Source organism: Typopeltis vanoorti, chromosome 21 (assembly GCF_054136105.1).
Source record: "Typopeltis vanoorti isolate ZY-2024b chromosome 21, IOZ_Tvanoo_1.0, whole genome shotgun sequence".
NCBI classification, from domain to species: Eukaryota; Metazoa; Arthropoda; class Arachnida; order Uropygi; family Thelyphonidae; genus Typopeltis; species Typopeltis vanoorti.
This window is the reverse complement of record NC_143569.1, coordinates 58,202,146-58,220,297: the sequence shown is the minus strand read 5'-3', so window position 1 is coordinate 58,220,297 and position 18,152 is coordinate 58,202,146. Positions and strand designations below refer to the sequence as shown.

Here is an 18,152-nt window from a genome sequence, read left to right as displayed (position 1 = left end):
TGATACTGTTATATAAAAAGGAGACAAAAGAGAAGTAAAGAACTATATACAAATTAGTATTCTTTCTAGGCATACACTTATTAAGTTTGTGACATGGTGAATTACATTGTTTCCTCCCCATTTAATTAATTCTATGTTAATCAAGTCTTCACCAGGACATTTTCCATTTTTTCATTTGTTTTAATGCTTGTTTTATTTCATCTGAAGGAGCCTGTGTAGCTCAGTGGATGTGACGTTTGCACACCACGGTGCTTAACCGCATGAAGGAAGACTTTTTTCGAATCTAGTCATCGACTAGAGGAAATTTTTCTGAGCCTTTTTTTTGACTGGTTCCCGAGTTAGTCGGTCTCTGGCACGACAAGTGGGTTTTTCGTCCCATAAACTCAAGAAAATCAACCGTAGAACCCACATTATTTCAGACATTAAATATGTTGTGTTAGGGTTAGGGACCACGAGATGGCTGCACTTATTGAGCCATCTCCCTTCACTGCGTGCCGCTAAATTAGTGATAGCTTTGGGCCATCTATCTCTGATTGGCTGCCAGTGGAGATTGAACTGCCCACTCAGTCTCCAAAAGTTAGATATGGCTGAATGGTCTCGCCTATTCCCTATATGGGAATAAAAAGGCATTAGCTGATTTTTTTTATTTCATCTGAGGTGAATGGTGCGATTAATTCCATATGTGATTGGGAAGAGTTATTTATATTTGATTTATCTATTGAAGAATCGCTATAAAGTTCTTTATAAAATTCTTCTAGTCTGCTTAGGATTTGTTCTTGATTCCTTCAAGATATAAAGGCTAAACAGAAAGGCTTTAACACAATTGATCATATTCATGCAGTAAAACAAATAATAGAAAAAGCAGAAGAAAACCAATTGCCTCTCTGTTTAGCCTTTATTGATTATGAAAAAGCATTTGATTCCATCAAAACTAATGCAATAAACAAAGCACACTGCTTTATACCACACTGCAACAATCCAACTTCACACGAGTAACAATAAAATATCAATTGAAAAAGGTATCCTACAAGGAGACTCTCTATTGCCCAAAATCTTTACAGCAGTCCTTCAAGATATATTTAACAATATAAACTGGACACACCTTGGTATGAAAATTAATAACAAACTTAACACACCTAAAATATGCAGATGATATAATTTTTGCAAACACTCCAGAAGACCTGTATCATGAAAGCAGAAAAATTGGCCTAAAAATAAACAGAGAAAAAAACTAAACTCATGTTTAATAATTTTGTAACACTAAAAGATATAATAATAGAAAACGATTTCTTGGAAAGAATCTCTTCATATACATATTTAGGTCATCTCATTGATCTAAACCGTGAACTGCAAAAGGAAATAAATAGAAGAGTTCAACTTGCCTGGAGTGCATTCAGAAAATTGGAAAGCATTTTTCAAAATAATGATGTCCCATTCTATTTAAAAAGGAAGACATTTAACCAGTGTATACTTCCATTTATCACATATGGTTATGAAACTTGGTATCTAACAAAAGCACTGACAAATAAACTAGAAACAACTCAAAGAAAAATGGAGAAGCTGATGCTAGGCATCACATTAAAAGATAAGAAGCAAAACACCTGGATAAGAAGCCAGGCTCGGCTCACTGATATCATTTTTCACCACAAGTGACTAAAATGGAAAGGGACTGGACATCTATCCAGAAGAGAAGATGAGCAATGGACCACCATACTAACAAACTGGATTCCAAAACAAGGGAAACGAGACTGAGGACGTCCTAAAAGAAGGTGGAGTGATGAATTGTCAAATTTTGTTGGTAAAAATTGGTCAATCATTGCCAAGAACAGAGAAAGGTGGAAGGAACTGGAGGAGGTCTTCGTCCAGTGGAAAAAAAATGGCTGAAAAGAAGAAGAAGAAATGTCACCTCTCATCATAAGCCAACCAACTTGCTGATTGCAAGTCTGAAATTGCCAGAAAAGAATTACATATTTGGTCTCTGGAGCAGGGTTCTCAGTTTATCTAACCTTTACACCATCAACAATATTCAATTTTGCCATATCCTCCAAGTGGTTAACATCTGCCTATCACCCAGCAGTATGTGAATTCATATCGTGCTTTGGTAGAAATGTTTGGTTGTAGACAGTTTTTATTTTCTGGTATGTGACTGTTGTTCCATTTAATGGAGAGACTGAAATGGTTTAATAAAGTTCCATGTTTGGTATCTAGAGTAGAGTTTCTAGATTATATTGTTGAAAGTTTATTTTTCACTTGGTTAGACTATAATAAATTTAGTTTAATCCTTTATCCAAGTGTGAGCAAACAAAGTTTGCACCTGAAAATATCTTCAGGACTGAATACTGGGATAGGAGTGATGTTAGCTTGGTCAACCTTTGCTACGAGTTGCCCGGTGTTGTACTACCTTAACCCAGTAAGGTAGTACAACACCATATTCAGTCCTGAAGATATTTTCAGGCACAAACTTTGTTTGCTCACACTTGGATAAAGGATTAAACTAAATTTATTCTAGATTATATTATTTAATCCTTAGCCTACCCATGACATTCCATGGGTGAGATTCATGTTAAAAGCATCTTGTTGGTTATGTAGTGATTTTAAAGGCATTTCTTGGTTAGTATTTTATCTCATTTGACCGTACTGTGATTATTATGTTATTTTTCAAAATTTTAATTAGAATTGTATTAATTGAAATTTGACTATTGTTTTCTTTCTTTTTTCATTTTTTATAATTACCTGAACATGTTACAGTGCTTCAAATGCATATATACCAAATGTATGATGAATACACATACTGTGTTTTATTTTTTCAGTTTGCATGATTCTGATATGAATGAGGTACTTAAAAATGAATCTTACATAGCTTTTTTCTTGTACATTTTCAGGTAGAACAATTAGGGTGTGAAGGTAAGGTGGAGGAGGCACAAGGAGTAATGAAACTTTGTGAAAAATTGAAGGAGGAAAGAGAAGAGCTTCAAAAATCCTCAGATTCTAATCATTGGCTTCAGGTATGTTATGGTTTTTTCAGGTATATTATAGTTATTTCTCATTATAGTAAATTTGTGGAGAATAAAGAAATAATTTGATATAGCAGAAGGAAGGTTTGCTATAGTGAATTTCCTTAGAATAGCAGTGATGCTAATGTGGCTTTAGTTGGAACATTTCTGTTAATGCCATGTTACTTAGGATGCACTTTTTCTATATTTAATTATTGGTAAGAAGTGAATTCACTTCTTCACAAATTTAACAACAGTGTTTCTATATTTAGAGCTGACTGCATATTTATTATGCATAATAGCCAGCAGATACAGTGATTTATATGATACCTATTAACACATTTTCAGTTTGTATTATGAAGCAGTCATATGCTAACCTGCCATCAAACTGGTCCCCTGATGACAGGTTAGCGATTGCTAACTGTTAATTTGCCAAGGAGCTAGTTATTAGAGATAACCAGTTTGTTGTCTAAACTAAGATGGGTGTGGCTGGATACTATGTAAGTTGCTGTAATAGTTGTTTTGTAATAGTTCATTTTCATATAAATTTTAAAATAATAGCTTAAGTTTTACTTAAATATTCACATTATTTGCATAATATATATATATGATCAATCTTTATCTCTATCAGTACTGTTTTCTTCATCATTGATTCTTAATATGTATCCCCAAGGGGGGGGGAGGTATTATGACAGCACTACATGATTAAGTATACATTATTATTAATCTCCTGTTAACAATTTTCCTCCAAATTCGTCTATTACTTGTAACCAGTGGTGAGCTATGGAAATTTTAACAAAGGGCTCGCATCGGGGGAAAAAAAAAAAAAAAAAGGCGTTACATCATTTTTATCATACTTATATTGAGACTTTGTAGAGCTTCTGACAGATATGATAATTCCTGTAGGATATCAATTATTAATGCTAGATCTTTTAAAAATTCCAAATTGAGTAGTCTGTTTAAAAAGCCCTTATATTTATCGTTCGATGCAAAATGCTTGCATAAAGCCAGGTAATTTCTCCACAAAGCAAGAGCCGTTCGTAAACTGCAAGCTGCCCATTGTGGTCCAAACACATGGTCGATCTTTAAAATTTCGATACCAAGGTCTTTTGCAATCATATTTAATTCTCGTTGATTTTTTGATGATTGATGATAAAAAGCATATAATTTATCCATAAATATTTCAAAATGATTTATTTCCTTAATGTTTTTTTATCAAATCGTCTAATGCTAATTGCAATCGATGACTACGCAATACCAAATCACAATGTTGGGAAATTTTTGTAGAAGTTTAATTGCAGCACCTGATTTGTTTCTTAACATTACACTAGCTCCATCAGAACAAAATGCAATGAAATGATTTTTTATATAGTTATCAGAAAATCCATATGAATTTAAAGTAGCAATTACTGTAGCATGTATACATTCCACTGTAGTATTTTCTAGTTCTACAAGATTATTAAACAAGAAGAACAAGGAACTTGCAAATTTGAGAAAAATTTAACAAAGGGCTCACACTAGCCCCTTATAGCTCACTGCTGCTTCTAACCACTCCAACATTTCATTCTTCTAAGGCAGTTCTGACTGAAATAATCCACCCAGACCTTGGTCTTTCTCTAGGTCTCTTTCCTAACATCTTGGCATCAAACACCTATTTTGCTAACCTTTCCTCACCCATTCTATTTAAGTGGCCATACTACCTTAGATTAGCTCTGTATACATGTTCTTGAATACTAATTATGTCAGATTCTTTTCTAATATCTTCATTTTTAATATGATTCTGCCATTGATTTACACCCCTAATTTTTCTCAGAACCTTCATATCTGTGATCTCTAGTTTTTGAACAATTGTTTTATTTCTAACCCAACTCTCAGATGCATAACTTAAAAAAGTGGTTCAAACGCTGTCTTGTATACAGCTGGTTTGGTGTTTTGGCTAATTTCTCTCTTATTTCGTTTAAATTTATTCAGCTGGCTACCCACTGTGCTTTGCTTATTCTGTTGTGTATTTCCAAATTTAACCTGCCAATGTCACTAAAAACTGTGCCTAAAGAAATATTTTACTTTTTCTATAGGATCTTTATTCAGAATGCAGCTGAACATTTTGGTTTTCTTGTCTATTTTCATAGTTTTTGGTCTTTTTATTGCTGATTTTCATGCCAAATTTGATACAGTTGTTATTCCATTTAGTTAGAGAATCTTGGAGACTTGCATTAGATGTGTTTAGTAATACAACATCATTTGTATAAAGGAAAGAGCTAAGTTTGACATCTCCAATTCTAATATCAGGCATAATGCCACTTACTTTCATAATGTAATCCATCATCATTATCAAATTCCTGCTGTGTACCCTCAAGGGGTGTACAGGATATGATAGTACTACATGAAACGTTTACATCATTAATAACTTCCTATCTACAATTTTCTTACAAATCAGTCTGTTACTTGTCAAGACTACAACATTATCAGATCGTCTAAGGCACTTTGTACTCTATCAATCCACCTATATCTTGGTCTTCCTCTGGGTCATTTTCCTGCAACCTGCCAGAGAACACTTGTTTTGCTAATCTTTCCTTGCCCATTCTGTTTAAGGGACCATACCATCTGAGATTAGCTCTGCTAACAAATTCCTAGATGCTGACAACATCAAGTTCTTTCCTAATATTCTCGTTTTTAATATGATATTGCCATTGATGCCATCTGTTCACGCCTCTAATCTTTCTCAGGACTCTCATATCTGCAGTCTCTAGTCTTTGGTCAAGTGTTTTACTTCTGACCAGGCTCTCAGACCCATAAGTTAAAACTGGTTTGAACACTGTCTTGTATACAGCTAATTTGGTCTTCCGACTAATTTCTCTGTTATTCCATATGAATTTATTCAATTCACTTCCTACCATACCAGCTTTGTTGATTCTATTGTCTATTTCCATATTTAATTTACCATCTTCATTAAAAATCGTGGCTAAGTAGCTGAAGTGTTTTACTGCTCCACAGGTCATTCATTTCACAATGCAGTTGACATTGTCAACGATTCTGCCTATTTTCATTATCTTTGTCTTTTTATTTCTGACCTTCATACCATATCTATTACAACAGTTATTCAATTTAATCAGGGAATCTTGCAGACTTGTAGCAGATTTATTTAGAAGTATAACATCGTCCACATAAAGCAAAGAGCTGACATTGACATCTCCAATTTTGATATCATGTTTAATACCACTTTCCTTCATAATGTGATCCATATAGATAATAAATAACAGAGGAGATAATGTACATCCTTGTCTCACGCCAGATTTAACCTTAAACCACCTTCTTGGCTTAAGGTTCAATTCTAACTGCTGACTTACAACTCAAATAAAGACTAAGTATTGCTTGATATAATGTCCCATTGACACCATATAACTGTAGCGTATTGAATAGCTTCTCTCTCTCTCTCTCTCTTTTGGTACCTTGTCATATGCCTTTTCCAGATCAACAAAACTTAAATGCAGATCTCTGTTATATTCCCATGATTGCTCAACTATTTGCCATAAAGTGAAGATATGATCCTCACAGCCTCTATTTGGCCTGAATCCAGTTTGTTCTTTTCCAAGCTTTTCTTCCACAATTCTTCTCAACCGTTTCTCAAGTATACTTGCATAAATCTTACCAGGAACACTCAGTAGGGATATACCTCTGTAATTCTCACATTCAGTTTTATTTCCCTTTTTATATATGGGCACTATGAGAGCTCTACTCCAATCATTGGGAATTCATCCTTCTGTCCAGGCCTTCTGAACTGTTCAGTGCAGCCAATGTAAGATTTTTATTCAGCATTTCTGGTCGAATATCATCAATTCCTGCTGCCTTTCCACATTTCAAGCCTTTGATGACTTTTTCTACTTCAAGTATGGATATATATTCCTGAATGTATACCTATTGAGTGTTTTTTACCGCTGTGCTATCACTGCTTGTTTCATTTAACAATTACTCGAAGTAATTACTCCATACTTCAAGGATATCTTTTTCTCCCATTTTTATGTCACCTTTATCATCTTTAAGTCCTTTTACAGCACTCTTTCCTCCATTTCTAAGATTCTTCAACAACCTCCAGAATATCTTACCACCTTCTTGATATTTATTTTCTGTGTTCTTGCCAAGGTCCTCCCATGACTTTTGTTTATATAGTTTTATACAGTGTTTAACTTTCTTCCATTTGTTTCTGTATTCTCTAAGAGCACAAGCTGAGCTGACTTATTTGCCAGGAACTTTTGATATGCTTTCTTCTTTTCCTTCAATGCCTCTTTAACTTCCTGTGTCCGCCATGAAGTTCTGATTTTTCTATCCTTGCAGAGAACCTCACAACATGCCTCTGGCTGAATCAATCAGGGTTTTCTTTGAGGTTTGCTACTGAATCTCTAAGGTTTGGTGCCTTTTCTCAAACTCTTTCATTTTTTCTTCAATAGATAGGGTAAACGTCCCCGCCTACTCCCTATACGGGAACAAATAGGCGTTAGCTGATTTATTTTATTATTTATAATCTTTGTGTATTTTAGTCTGCAGTTCACATCTGAGAGCTGCTTAACTTTTATTCTGCTCAAGACTAAATAGTGATCACTTCCAATTTCAAATCCTCTGTACACTCTGGTGTCCTCCTGCACCAGAGAGAAAACATCACTATCAACAATGACATAGTGAATGAGACTTTTCTTATTCCTTGCCTCTTCTCTCCATATGAATTTGTGCACATTTTTATGTCGGAACATAGTGTTAGTAATAACCAGTCCATGTATTGAGCTGAAATCCAACAGGTATTTGCCATTATTATTAGCTTTGCTCTTTTCTCCAAATTTCCCCAAAATATTTTTGTATGTCTGACAATCATTTCCTACTCTGCTATTTAGATCCCCAACAAGGACCATCTTTTCATTTTTTATAGTGTCAGTTTCTTTTTCTAAAGCCTCAAAAATTTCCTCCACTTCTACCTTAGTAGAACCTTCTGTGGGACCATAGGCACAAATAAGTCTCATTGTCCACTTCCCCATTCTGATATTTGCCCACATCACCCTACTTGAGACTGCCTGCCATTCAAGAAGATTAGCCTCATATTTAGTGTTGAATACTATGGTTACTCCTTCTTTTCCTTGATTGTCATTGCCTGAATATAACATTTTGTATTTAATGCTCAGAAAGATCTCACCAGCTTTTGTCTTTTTTGTTTGTCACCTCTAATATGTCTATCTGGTGCTTATCTTATTCCTCAGCTAGCTCGTTTTCTTTGCCATTCAGACTTCTTATGTTGATAGTACTGATCTTGAACTCTGGTGATACTGAGTTGGAGTGTGTTTTCCGATTTGTTCCAGTAGCTGACTTTTCAATGTTCACCCTGGTTCCCTGGGGAAAACAATGGGGGCCTTGTTTAACTGGACAACACCTCAGCCGGCATGAAATTTTGTCATGTTATACCATAATTTTTTATTTTGGTTTAACCAATAAGAATACAGTTTGTTTGGCTAAATCCCATAATATCAGCCCATCCTCGTTTGTTCAGTATCCAGGTAGATGCCCAACATTGTGCACCATGAGAAGGTGAGGATTGAACATTAGATCAGAATTCCTGGTCGGTTCTCTACATTTCTTTAAAGGCTATGTGGAGGTCTCCTTTCAGTTATTCAGCTTTGACCCTTAAGCACCCCTGAGAAATTAGTTGGTTTACTAAATTAGCTGAATACAAGACAGTGTTCAAATCAGTTTTAACTTATGGATCTGAGAGCCTGGTCAGAAGTAAAACACTTGAACAAAGACTAGAGACTGTAGATATGAGAGTCCTGAGAAAGATTATGGGCAAGATCAGATGGCATCAATGGCAATATCATGTTAAAAATCAGAATATTGGCAAAGATTTTGACATTGTCAGCATCCAGGAATGCATTAGCAGAGCTAATCTCAGGTGGTATGAATACTTGAACCGAATGGGTTAAGAAAGATTAGCAAACAAGTGTTCTCAGCCAGGTTGGCAGGAAAACGACCCAGAGGATGACCAAGATATAGGTGGATTGATATGGTAAGAAGTGCCTTAGATGATAGAAATATAAGATCTGATGATGTTTTAGTCTTGACCGGTAACAGACTGATTAGGAGGAAAATTGTTGATAGGAAGTTAGTAATGATGTAAATTTTTCATTTAGTTCTATCATATCCTGTACACTCCTTGACGGTAAATGCTGGAATTTGATTATGATGAAAATTTAACAGAGCGTTTTCTTGGTGAGTGACCAAAAATCTTTATGCAATCAACAATATGGATACCAATGATTAATTAAAAGTTGTATGTGTAAAAGCTAATTTCATGTTCAAATCTTTATCCCTTTTTCTGCTTCTTCCTATCTTGGATTTTAGTCCAAGTGGTCTACTACGGTTTCATGCCTTCATTTTCTTGGTTTTCTAATTCTTCGTCTTCCATTTATTTTATATCTGTATAGTATTTCTGGCAGTCTGCTATTGTCCTTTCGATTTATATGTTCTAACCATTTGGTTATATTTACTTATATAGTAGTTAATTGCTTTTATATTCAGAGACTGTAAAATTTCTTTATTTATTTTATGATCTATCATGGTATATCCAGATGTTTTTCTGAGAAACTTAATTTCTGTTGTTTGAATCTGTTTTTCATTCTTCTTTTTTTTGTGGTTCATGTTTCACTTACATATGATAAAGCTTGTTTAGACAGAATGTTATACAATTATGATTCTGGTGTTTTTGTACCAAGGATGGCTTAAATATATTATTTACAGGACGTTTCAAAAAGAATGTCCCAATTTAAAAATTGTATATCTCTGCAAACACGAACCACAAATGAATGCTACTTTTACCATGTGAAGCCTTCGCCCAGAGTTTGAAATGAAGACCAATAGATGCCACTACTAGTGCCCAAATAGCAGCTATTAGTTAATGAGAAGATGGCATCTAGTCAACAGAAGGTTGTGTTCTCGAATTTAGCAAGACTGACTCCGTGATTATGGTGCAGCATGCGTTTAGACGACATTATAGAGTTCATCCACTACTGGACAAAAACATTTGTCTTTGGTATCAACAATTTCAAGAAACAGGCTGTTTATGTAAGGGAAAGAGTCCTCGACGACCACACATCTCAGAGGGTAATATGCAACGAATTCAAGAGGCTTTTCAGCGAAGCCCGTGCAAGTCCACTCGTCGTGCTAGCCGAGAACTTACCATTTCTCATGTGACTGTTTGGCGTGTGGTACGACGACGTTTGCTTATGAAGCCATACAGATTGCAACTAGTGCAAGCTCTTCGTGTTGGTGACAAAAAAAAAGAACAGATTTTTGTGCTAATCTCTTAGAGGACATGGAGGATAACACCTTTCTACAAAGGTTGGTTTTTAGTGATGAAGCAACCTTTCATCTAAGCGGTAAAGTTTTGCACCACAATGTTCGCATTTGGGGACTTGAGAATCCACATGAAATTGTACAACATGAATGTGATTGACCAAAATTTAATGTTTTTTTGCGTGGTTTCTGTTAGAAAGGTTTATGGCCTTTTCTTTTTTGAGGAAAACACTGGTATGGGAAACTCCTATCTTGAAATGCTGCAGGACTGGCTACTTCCACAGCTGGAAGTAGCCAGTCCTGCTGAAAAATGTAATCCGAAGATTACATTTTTCAGCAAGACGGAGCACTGCCATGTTGGAACCTCCAAGTTTGTCAGTTTCTAAACGAAACATTGCCTCAGCATTGGATTGGATGCACGGGACCCCACGACTTGGCACTACACTCATGGCCTCCAAGATCTCCAGACATGATCTCTGGAGTCACCTTGTGACTTCTTTTTGTGGGGATACGTAAAAGACTGTGTTTATGTTCCTCCATTACCTGCTAACTTGGTTGAGCTCAGAACCCAGAATCACGGCTGCAGTAAATTCTGTGACTGAAGACACTCTCTCAGATGCATTTGCGATGAATTCAACTATCGGCTTGATGTTGTCTGTGCAGCAGGTGGAGGGCACATCGAGCATTTGTAATTTTGGTGTGTGAAACTTTAGGCCTTACTTCATACTTGGTAATTTATTTTATAACGCTACCACATTTTCATTATTAAATATAATTATTTGAAATCGGGTCATTCTTTTTGAAACACACTGTATTATGCCATTTACTTTAACAGAATTTAATATTTTAATATCTATATCTTTTTCACATCACAGGTAGTTGAAAGTATTTATTTGTTCTAATATTTTATTATCTATCACTACTGTATTTACTCGAATATAACTTGCACTTTTTTTACCCAAAATTAAAGTTGAAAAATCATGTTGCGAGATATATGCAGAGATTTTCGGAAACTAAAGATTGTCAGGAAAAAACTAAATTGACGTTTATAATTAAATCCTTAGTATTTATTATAATTTATAATTGCTCACATTATTTATAAAATGAATGCATTTAAATTTTAATTATCAACATTATTTATGCAATCGGCAACTCACCTTTGTCACATGATATATTTGAATCTTTAGCGACAATGCTTCTGTAATTAAATTAAAACAAACAGTTTCATTATTGCTTGTCCTTTTATCATTTCAGAATCATATGATCTTTGAGTTTAAAACCAGCACTGTAACTTGAACATTTCTCCATATTTCAAGCAAAAATTTCCAGTAATTTACAGCAATTAAGATAAGTTTGAACAATCCTTCATAAATGACTAATGAGAAGTGCCAGCAGAGTGCAAAATGGATAGCAATGGTAGGGCAGTAGAGATATCACAGCTGTGAAGATGTGCAAACGATTGGTGCGGTATTAACAAAAGATTGTGCTACTCAAAGGCAAACTCACGATTGCTGAACTGAAATGCTGATTCTCTTTAACTGAATTCCAAAATATTTGAAACTGCCCTAACAACATTTACTGTCTATTTCTTAAAGTTTTGAACTTTTTTTGTCTGTGAGGTACATGTGAAACTTTTTAATTTCTTTTTTTCTTAAAATAAAATCAGGGGTACGAGATATAGGCGAGGGGCGAGTTATATTCAAGTAAATACCGTATTTTACTTCTTATTGGTTTTTTTTCCTTTGAAAGCCATTATTTTTGTCTTTACTTTTGATATTCTCATATTATATTGTTCTGAAATTTCATTTAATTATTTTACTGATCTCTGTAGATCATTTTCTGACATAGTTAATACAATTTGATCATTTGCAAATAATAGTGTGTCTATCTTTATTTGTGGGTTTATTTGTATACCAAAGAGGTTATACTGTTTCCAGCTGTTATACTTTTATATATATATATACATATATATATCATCATCATCATCATACGTATCAAGGATTTAGGCCTAGTATGGCCTGTTCCGGCCTTAGAAGTCATCGTTGAATCGTTTAAGAGGACGTCCTGGTTTTCTTTTTCCTAATGGCTTGTACATTAAGGCTTGTTTTGGTAATCTTTCTGTTTTCATTCTTTGAACGTGTTCCATCCATCTATGTTTATATTTTTTAATTTTTTCAATTACTGGTTCTTGGTTTAATTCTTTCATAATATCTTCGTTTCTTTTGTGATCAAATAGGGTATACTTTGCAGTTTTTCTCATAAACTTCATTTCTGCTGTTGTTAATCTTTGTTTGTCTTTTTTTTTTTATTGTCCAGATTTCGCTTCCATACATTAAGACCGGTAGGGCTAATGTATTGTATACTTTTAGCCTCGTTTGTTTTTGAACTAGGTTTGGTTTAAATATAGAGTTAATTACTCCTGTTATTTTTAAATATTTTGCAATTTTTATGTTTATATCTTTTTCATTTTCATAAGTGATCATACATCCTAGGTAGTTAAATGAATTCACCTGTTCTAAGGTCTTGTTATCTAATACTATTTTAGTTCTTGCTGGATCTTGTCCTTTAAAGGCCATAGTTTTTGATTTTTCCCTTGATATTATCATACCATAATCTTTGGATATCTCATTTAGATTTAAAATAGCTTTCTGTAAGTTATCTTCAGAATTTGTAATTATTATTTGGTCGTCTGCAAAGAGGAGAGTGTTTAAGTTAACTGTAGGTGAAAGTTTAATTCCTTGATGTAAATTTTTACTCCATTTTATTATTATTCCATTTAAGTAGATATTAAAAAGAGTTGCTGAGAGGGGACATCCCTGTCGGACCCCTTGGTTTATCTCTCTTGTATATGATAGCTCATGATTTAATCTTATTTGTATTTGATTATTTTCATATATACTTGTGACAGCTTTTAGGATATTATTTGGTATTTGTCTTTCTTTTAATATGTTAAATAATATGTTTCTTTTAACTTTGTCAAATGCTTTTTCAAAGTCAATAAATGCAATATGTGTTTCTAAATTATATTCTCTTCTTTTCTCTATTATTAATTTTAGGCAGAAGGCTGGGTCTATACATGATCGTCCCATCCATTTTGTACCTCTAGAATAAAGTTTTCGGAATATTTCATTAGTTGTTATTTAAGATTCTGCTGTATATTTTGTAACATGAATTTATTATACTGATACCTCTATAGTTTTTAGGGTCATCTCTATTACCTTTCTTAAAGATAGGAATCACAATTGCTTTTTTCCATTCTATTGGGGGGATACCAGTTGAGTAAATTTTATTTAAAAATAATAAGAGTCTTCCTTTGAATCTTGTTCCTGCGTATTTATATAGTTCTGAACCTAGCTTATCTTCTCCAGGTGATTTTCCGTTTCTTGTTTCTTTCAGGCTGATTTCTAATTCTTCTTCAGTTATTTCCTTTTCATTTTCGTTAATTGTTTGCCAGTTGTCTTTTTTAAAATATTTGTCTGTCCACAGTTCTGTGTAGTAATTTAGAAATTCTTCTAATTTCAATTCAGTGTTTAATTTTATGTTTTCTTTGGTATCTGCATTTAGGTGTTTCAAAATCTTATATACATTGGGTCTTATTTTATATAAATCATGTTCTAAATTAGAAACAAATTTATTCCATGATTCTCTATGTCTTTTTCTGACTTCTCTTTTAGCTATGGCTCTTATTCTTTTATATTCTATTTCATCTTCTAATCTTTTACTGCTTAACCATTTGTGATAGGCTTTTTTTTTCTTTTTGATTATTTCTTGATTGTATCATCCCAGATCTTCAGTTTTTTTCTTTTATTGAATTTTTTGGTCTTTCCTAAGCTTTCATTTGCTGCTGCATTTAGTATCGTTTTTATATTAAGCCATTCTATTTCTATTTCTTCATTTTGTTTTATTTTATCTAGATACTGGTTAATTCTTTGTTCATATAGCCATTGTACATTTATGTCATTCAATAGTCTAGTTTTATAAACAAATGTTTTAATTTTTCTTTCTGTTCTTGTTACTTGTAGCCATTTAGGTGGTAATCTTAATTTTATTTTAACAAGGAAGTGGTTACTGCTTATTTCATATCCTCTGTGAACTCTAACATCTAGTGAAAATTTTGATGTCTTTTCATTTAATATGAAGTAATCTGATATTGATTTCCATCCTCTTGCTGCCCAAGTATATTTATGTATGTCTTTATGTTTATAGAAGGAATTCATTATTTTTAGGTTATTATAAACTACAAAGTCAATCAATTTTTTACCATTTCTGTTTAGAGTGTGTTCTCCATGTATTCCTATATTATTATTAATTTTCGTGTTTCCAATTCTTGCATTTAAGTCTTCTGCTAAAATTATGTAATCATTTTTATTTATTTTATTATATATGTTTTGTAGCTGATTATAAAAATCGGTATTATCCTGTTCTCTTCCTTCTTCTGGGGCATATAAACCAATTATTGTTAAATAGCCTCTATCTATTTTTATTCTAGCTTCTATTATTCTTTCATTCCATAATTTATAATGTTTTAACTGTTTTGAAAGGGTGTTATGAATCCAAATCATGACTCCTGCTTATGCTCTTTGGTCTCTGTCGACTCCACTGTATATCACATTAAAATTTTCAGTTCTTATAGTTCCTTTTAATTTCTTTTTTGTTTTAGCGATTACTGCTATTTTAAAATTTCTTTCATTTAATAACTGGTCTGATTCTATTTCTTTATATGCTATTCCTCTTACATTCCAGTTTGCTATGTGTATTATATTTTGTCGTTTCCATTTTCATTTTCCCTTTTCCATTCCAGGGTCGTTTCCCATAGATTCAATCCGACTGTCTTTTTCTGTCAGCTTACAAGTATGGTTATGTTCTCCATGTCAGGGGACTAGCTCTGGAATAGTTCAGATAGATGGAATAGTTCAGTGGTAGGGCTGCTACCTTAAGGCTTCTGAACTCGCCTTCTTCCGAATTTAAACCCATAGGAGGAATAGGGTATATTGAAGGGGAAAGGGTAGATTATAGAAGAAATATAGTAAGGTTTATAGAGAGGATATAGTTGTAAGGCCCCATGGCCTTACAATGAAAAGACCCCATGGCCCTAGAGTACTCTAATAGCACAATGGTCATAAAGTAAGAAGAGTTGGCTGATAAGGCCTTATTGGAAAGATTAAAGTAAGTGGGTCTTCCTCAAAGTAGAAGAAGGAGAGGATAGATCCAGCTAGGGGTCCATGGGAGTGCCGCTTCCCTTACAATCAAGATGATTGCCCCTTATGGCCCTGTTGGTCCACGAGTCCTTATTCAGTATATTCGGACCACCCCACCATATATATATATATACACACACGCACGCACATGTACACACACACACACATGGCGGGCTCCCCTATCCGCCACCCAGGGGACGCGCTCTCTAGGGGTTACAGGGTCCCCTGAGAGACATATATATATATATATATATATATATATATATTAAATTATAAATTAAATATAATTATATAATATAATGAGCCTCCGTAGCTCAGTCAGTATAGATGAAACCCTTTGGCCAGAAAGACCTAGGTTCGATTCCCGTTCATGACGTGAGAAACCTTTACTGGTCTCTTTCAAATAAAGGTGAGTTAACTGGTCTCATCTGGAGGTACAGTGTTTTTCATCCCTCAGAACATGCAAACTGGCTCATAAACACACACGCAGATTTAGTCATAAATACATACTTAATCTCTCATTAGGAGGGCTCAACCAGTCCTATGGAATGGATGAGGAATGGGGGAGGGGTGAACCCCATATGAATAAATAAATAAAATATAATATGATTATATAATATAATTAATTATATATATATTCTTCTTCTTCTGCAGCTTATCCCTCTTACGTGGGGTCGCTGTTTTTAATGAATCTCCTCCATATCCTCCTGTCTTGGGGCTGTAACCATATCTAAGTTCTTCAATTCTCAGGTCCTCCTCCTCCACCAGCTTCCTCCATGTCTTCTTTGGCTGCCTGCACTTCCTCCTTCCCTACACATCTATCTGCATGACCTTTTTTCCCACATACTCGTTCCTCATCACATGACCAAACCTTGCCTCCTGTATCTTCACTGCTAAGTTCATAACTTTCACCATTCCCCTCACATAATCATTTCTCAGATGATCCTTTCTGGTCACACCGCACATCCACCTAAGCATTCCCATCTCTGCTACCTCCATCCTGCTGATGTTATTTTTACTCAGGGCCACAGTTACCATAGCATATGTCATAGCTGGTCTCACTACTGTCCTGTAGATTTTGCCTTTTAGATTGATCGGCACCCTCTTATCCCATTGTTCTCCAGCCATCTCTCTCTCTCTCTCCCTCCCTCTCTCCCTCCAGTTCCTCTGTCTATATTGTATCTTGCATCTTCTACTTCTCTGCCTCTCCATCCTCTTTCACTGTTGAACCTAAGTATCTAAAGTCCCTAACCTTCCTGATGACATTTCCTTCCAGCTCCAGATCTGTGTCTTGGCTGCCATCCACTTTAACACATATACTCTGTCTTACTTCTGCTCAGCCTCATACCTCTCTCTTCCAGTATTTTCCCTCCATCTTTACAGTTTAGCTGCCACTTCTCTTGATTCTGCACACAGCAAGATGTCATCCGCATACAATATTGCCCAATGACAGATTCAGCAGCGCTACTCTAAGGTGGTACGGCCACTTAAATAGAATGGGCGAAGAAAAATTAGCAAAACGTGTTTGATGCCAAGATGACAAGAAAGAGACCTAGAGGAAAATCAAGTTCTAGGTGGATTGATTCAGTCAGAAGTGCCTTAGATGTATGGAATGTTAGATATGGCAATATTGGAGTGCTCACAAGTAATATATTGATTTGGAGGAAAATTGTTGATAAGAGATTAATAATAATGTAAACTTAATTATATAGTGCTGTCATTGTAACCTTAATACCTGAAGTAATTTTAGGATGAGTTGCCATGTCCTGAAATTACTTCATGTACAAACTTTGTTTGCTTAAACTTGGATAAAGGATTAAACCAAGAATATAATTTCTTAGCATCCTTAATTTACAGTATAACTAAGTGGAAAAACTTCCAATATCTATCTCTAATTCTGATTATTTTAATAATAAGATGTGACACCTCTTTGACTATTCATATATGGAAATATGACCTCTGTGTTACTTCAACATTGGTATCACTTCTGGGTCTGGCTTCCAATGATGAAACCTGAATAAAGGTCAAAACTGGTCTGGGTAGTGACTCTTCCCATAACACATAGCATTATACATGTCCATAAGGATATGTGCTTTGCATTGTGGGACACTAAGACAAGTGAAGTTATTAGCTTCTATATACAATTTGCCCTGTCCTGAAATTACTTCATGCACAAACTTTCTTTGCTTACACTTGGATAAAGGATTAAACCAAGAATATAATTTCTTAGCATCTTTAATTTATAGTATAACCAAGTGGAAAAACTTCCAATATCTATCTCTGATCCAGAGTATTTTAATAATAAGGTGTGACACCGTTTGGCTGCTTGTATATGGAAATATGACCTTTGCATTACTTCAGCCTTGGGATCACTTCTGGGTCTGGCTTTTGCTGAAGACCTCAATAAAGGTCAAAACTGGTCTAGGTAGTGATCTTCCCATAATGTATATCATTATACATGTCTGTAAGGATATGTGTTTTGCATTATGTGATACTAAGATAACTGATGTGAAGTCATTAGCTTCTATATACAAGTTGCACTGTCCTGAAATTACTTCAGGCACAATGTGTCATTATATATTTATATATAATGACACAATGAATGGATGAATAGCTTCTAATTTAAAAGAAT

At 34.5% G+C, this 18,152-nt stretch overlaps 1 protein-coding gene across 6 annotated transcripts in view; it reads left to right on the top strand.

The window, feature by feature from the left end:
* LOC150094878 (luc7-like protein 3) overlaps positions 1-18,152 on the top strand; it is a 231,239-nt gene that overhangs the window by 96,196 nt on the left and 116,891 nt on the right. For all 6 annotated transcript variants that reach the window (XR_016550110.1, XR_016550109.1, XM_090410860.1 and 3 more), the window contains exon 5: positions 2,883-3,005. Coding sequence is in view for 4 of the 6 variants with exons in the window: in XM_090410860.1 (XP_090266986.1) it covers positions 2,883-3,005 (123 nt within the window). In the remaining 2 variants the exon portion in view is untranslated. The remainder of the gene's footprint in view (positions 1-2,882; positions 3,006-18,152) is intronic.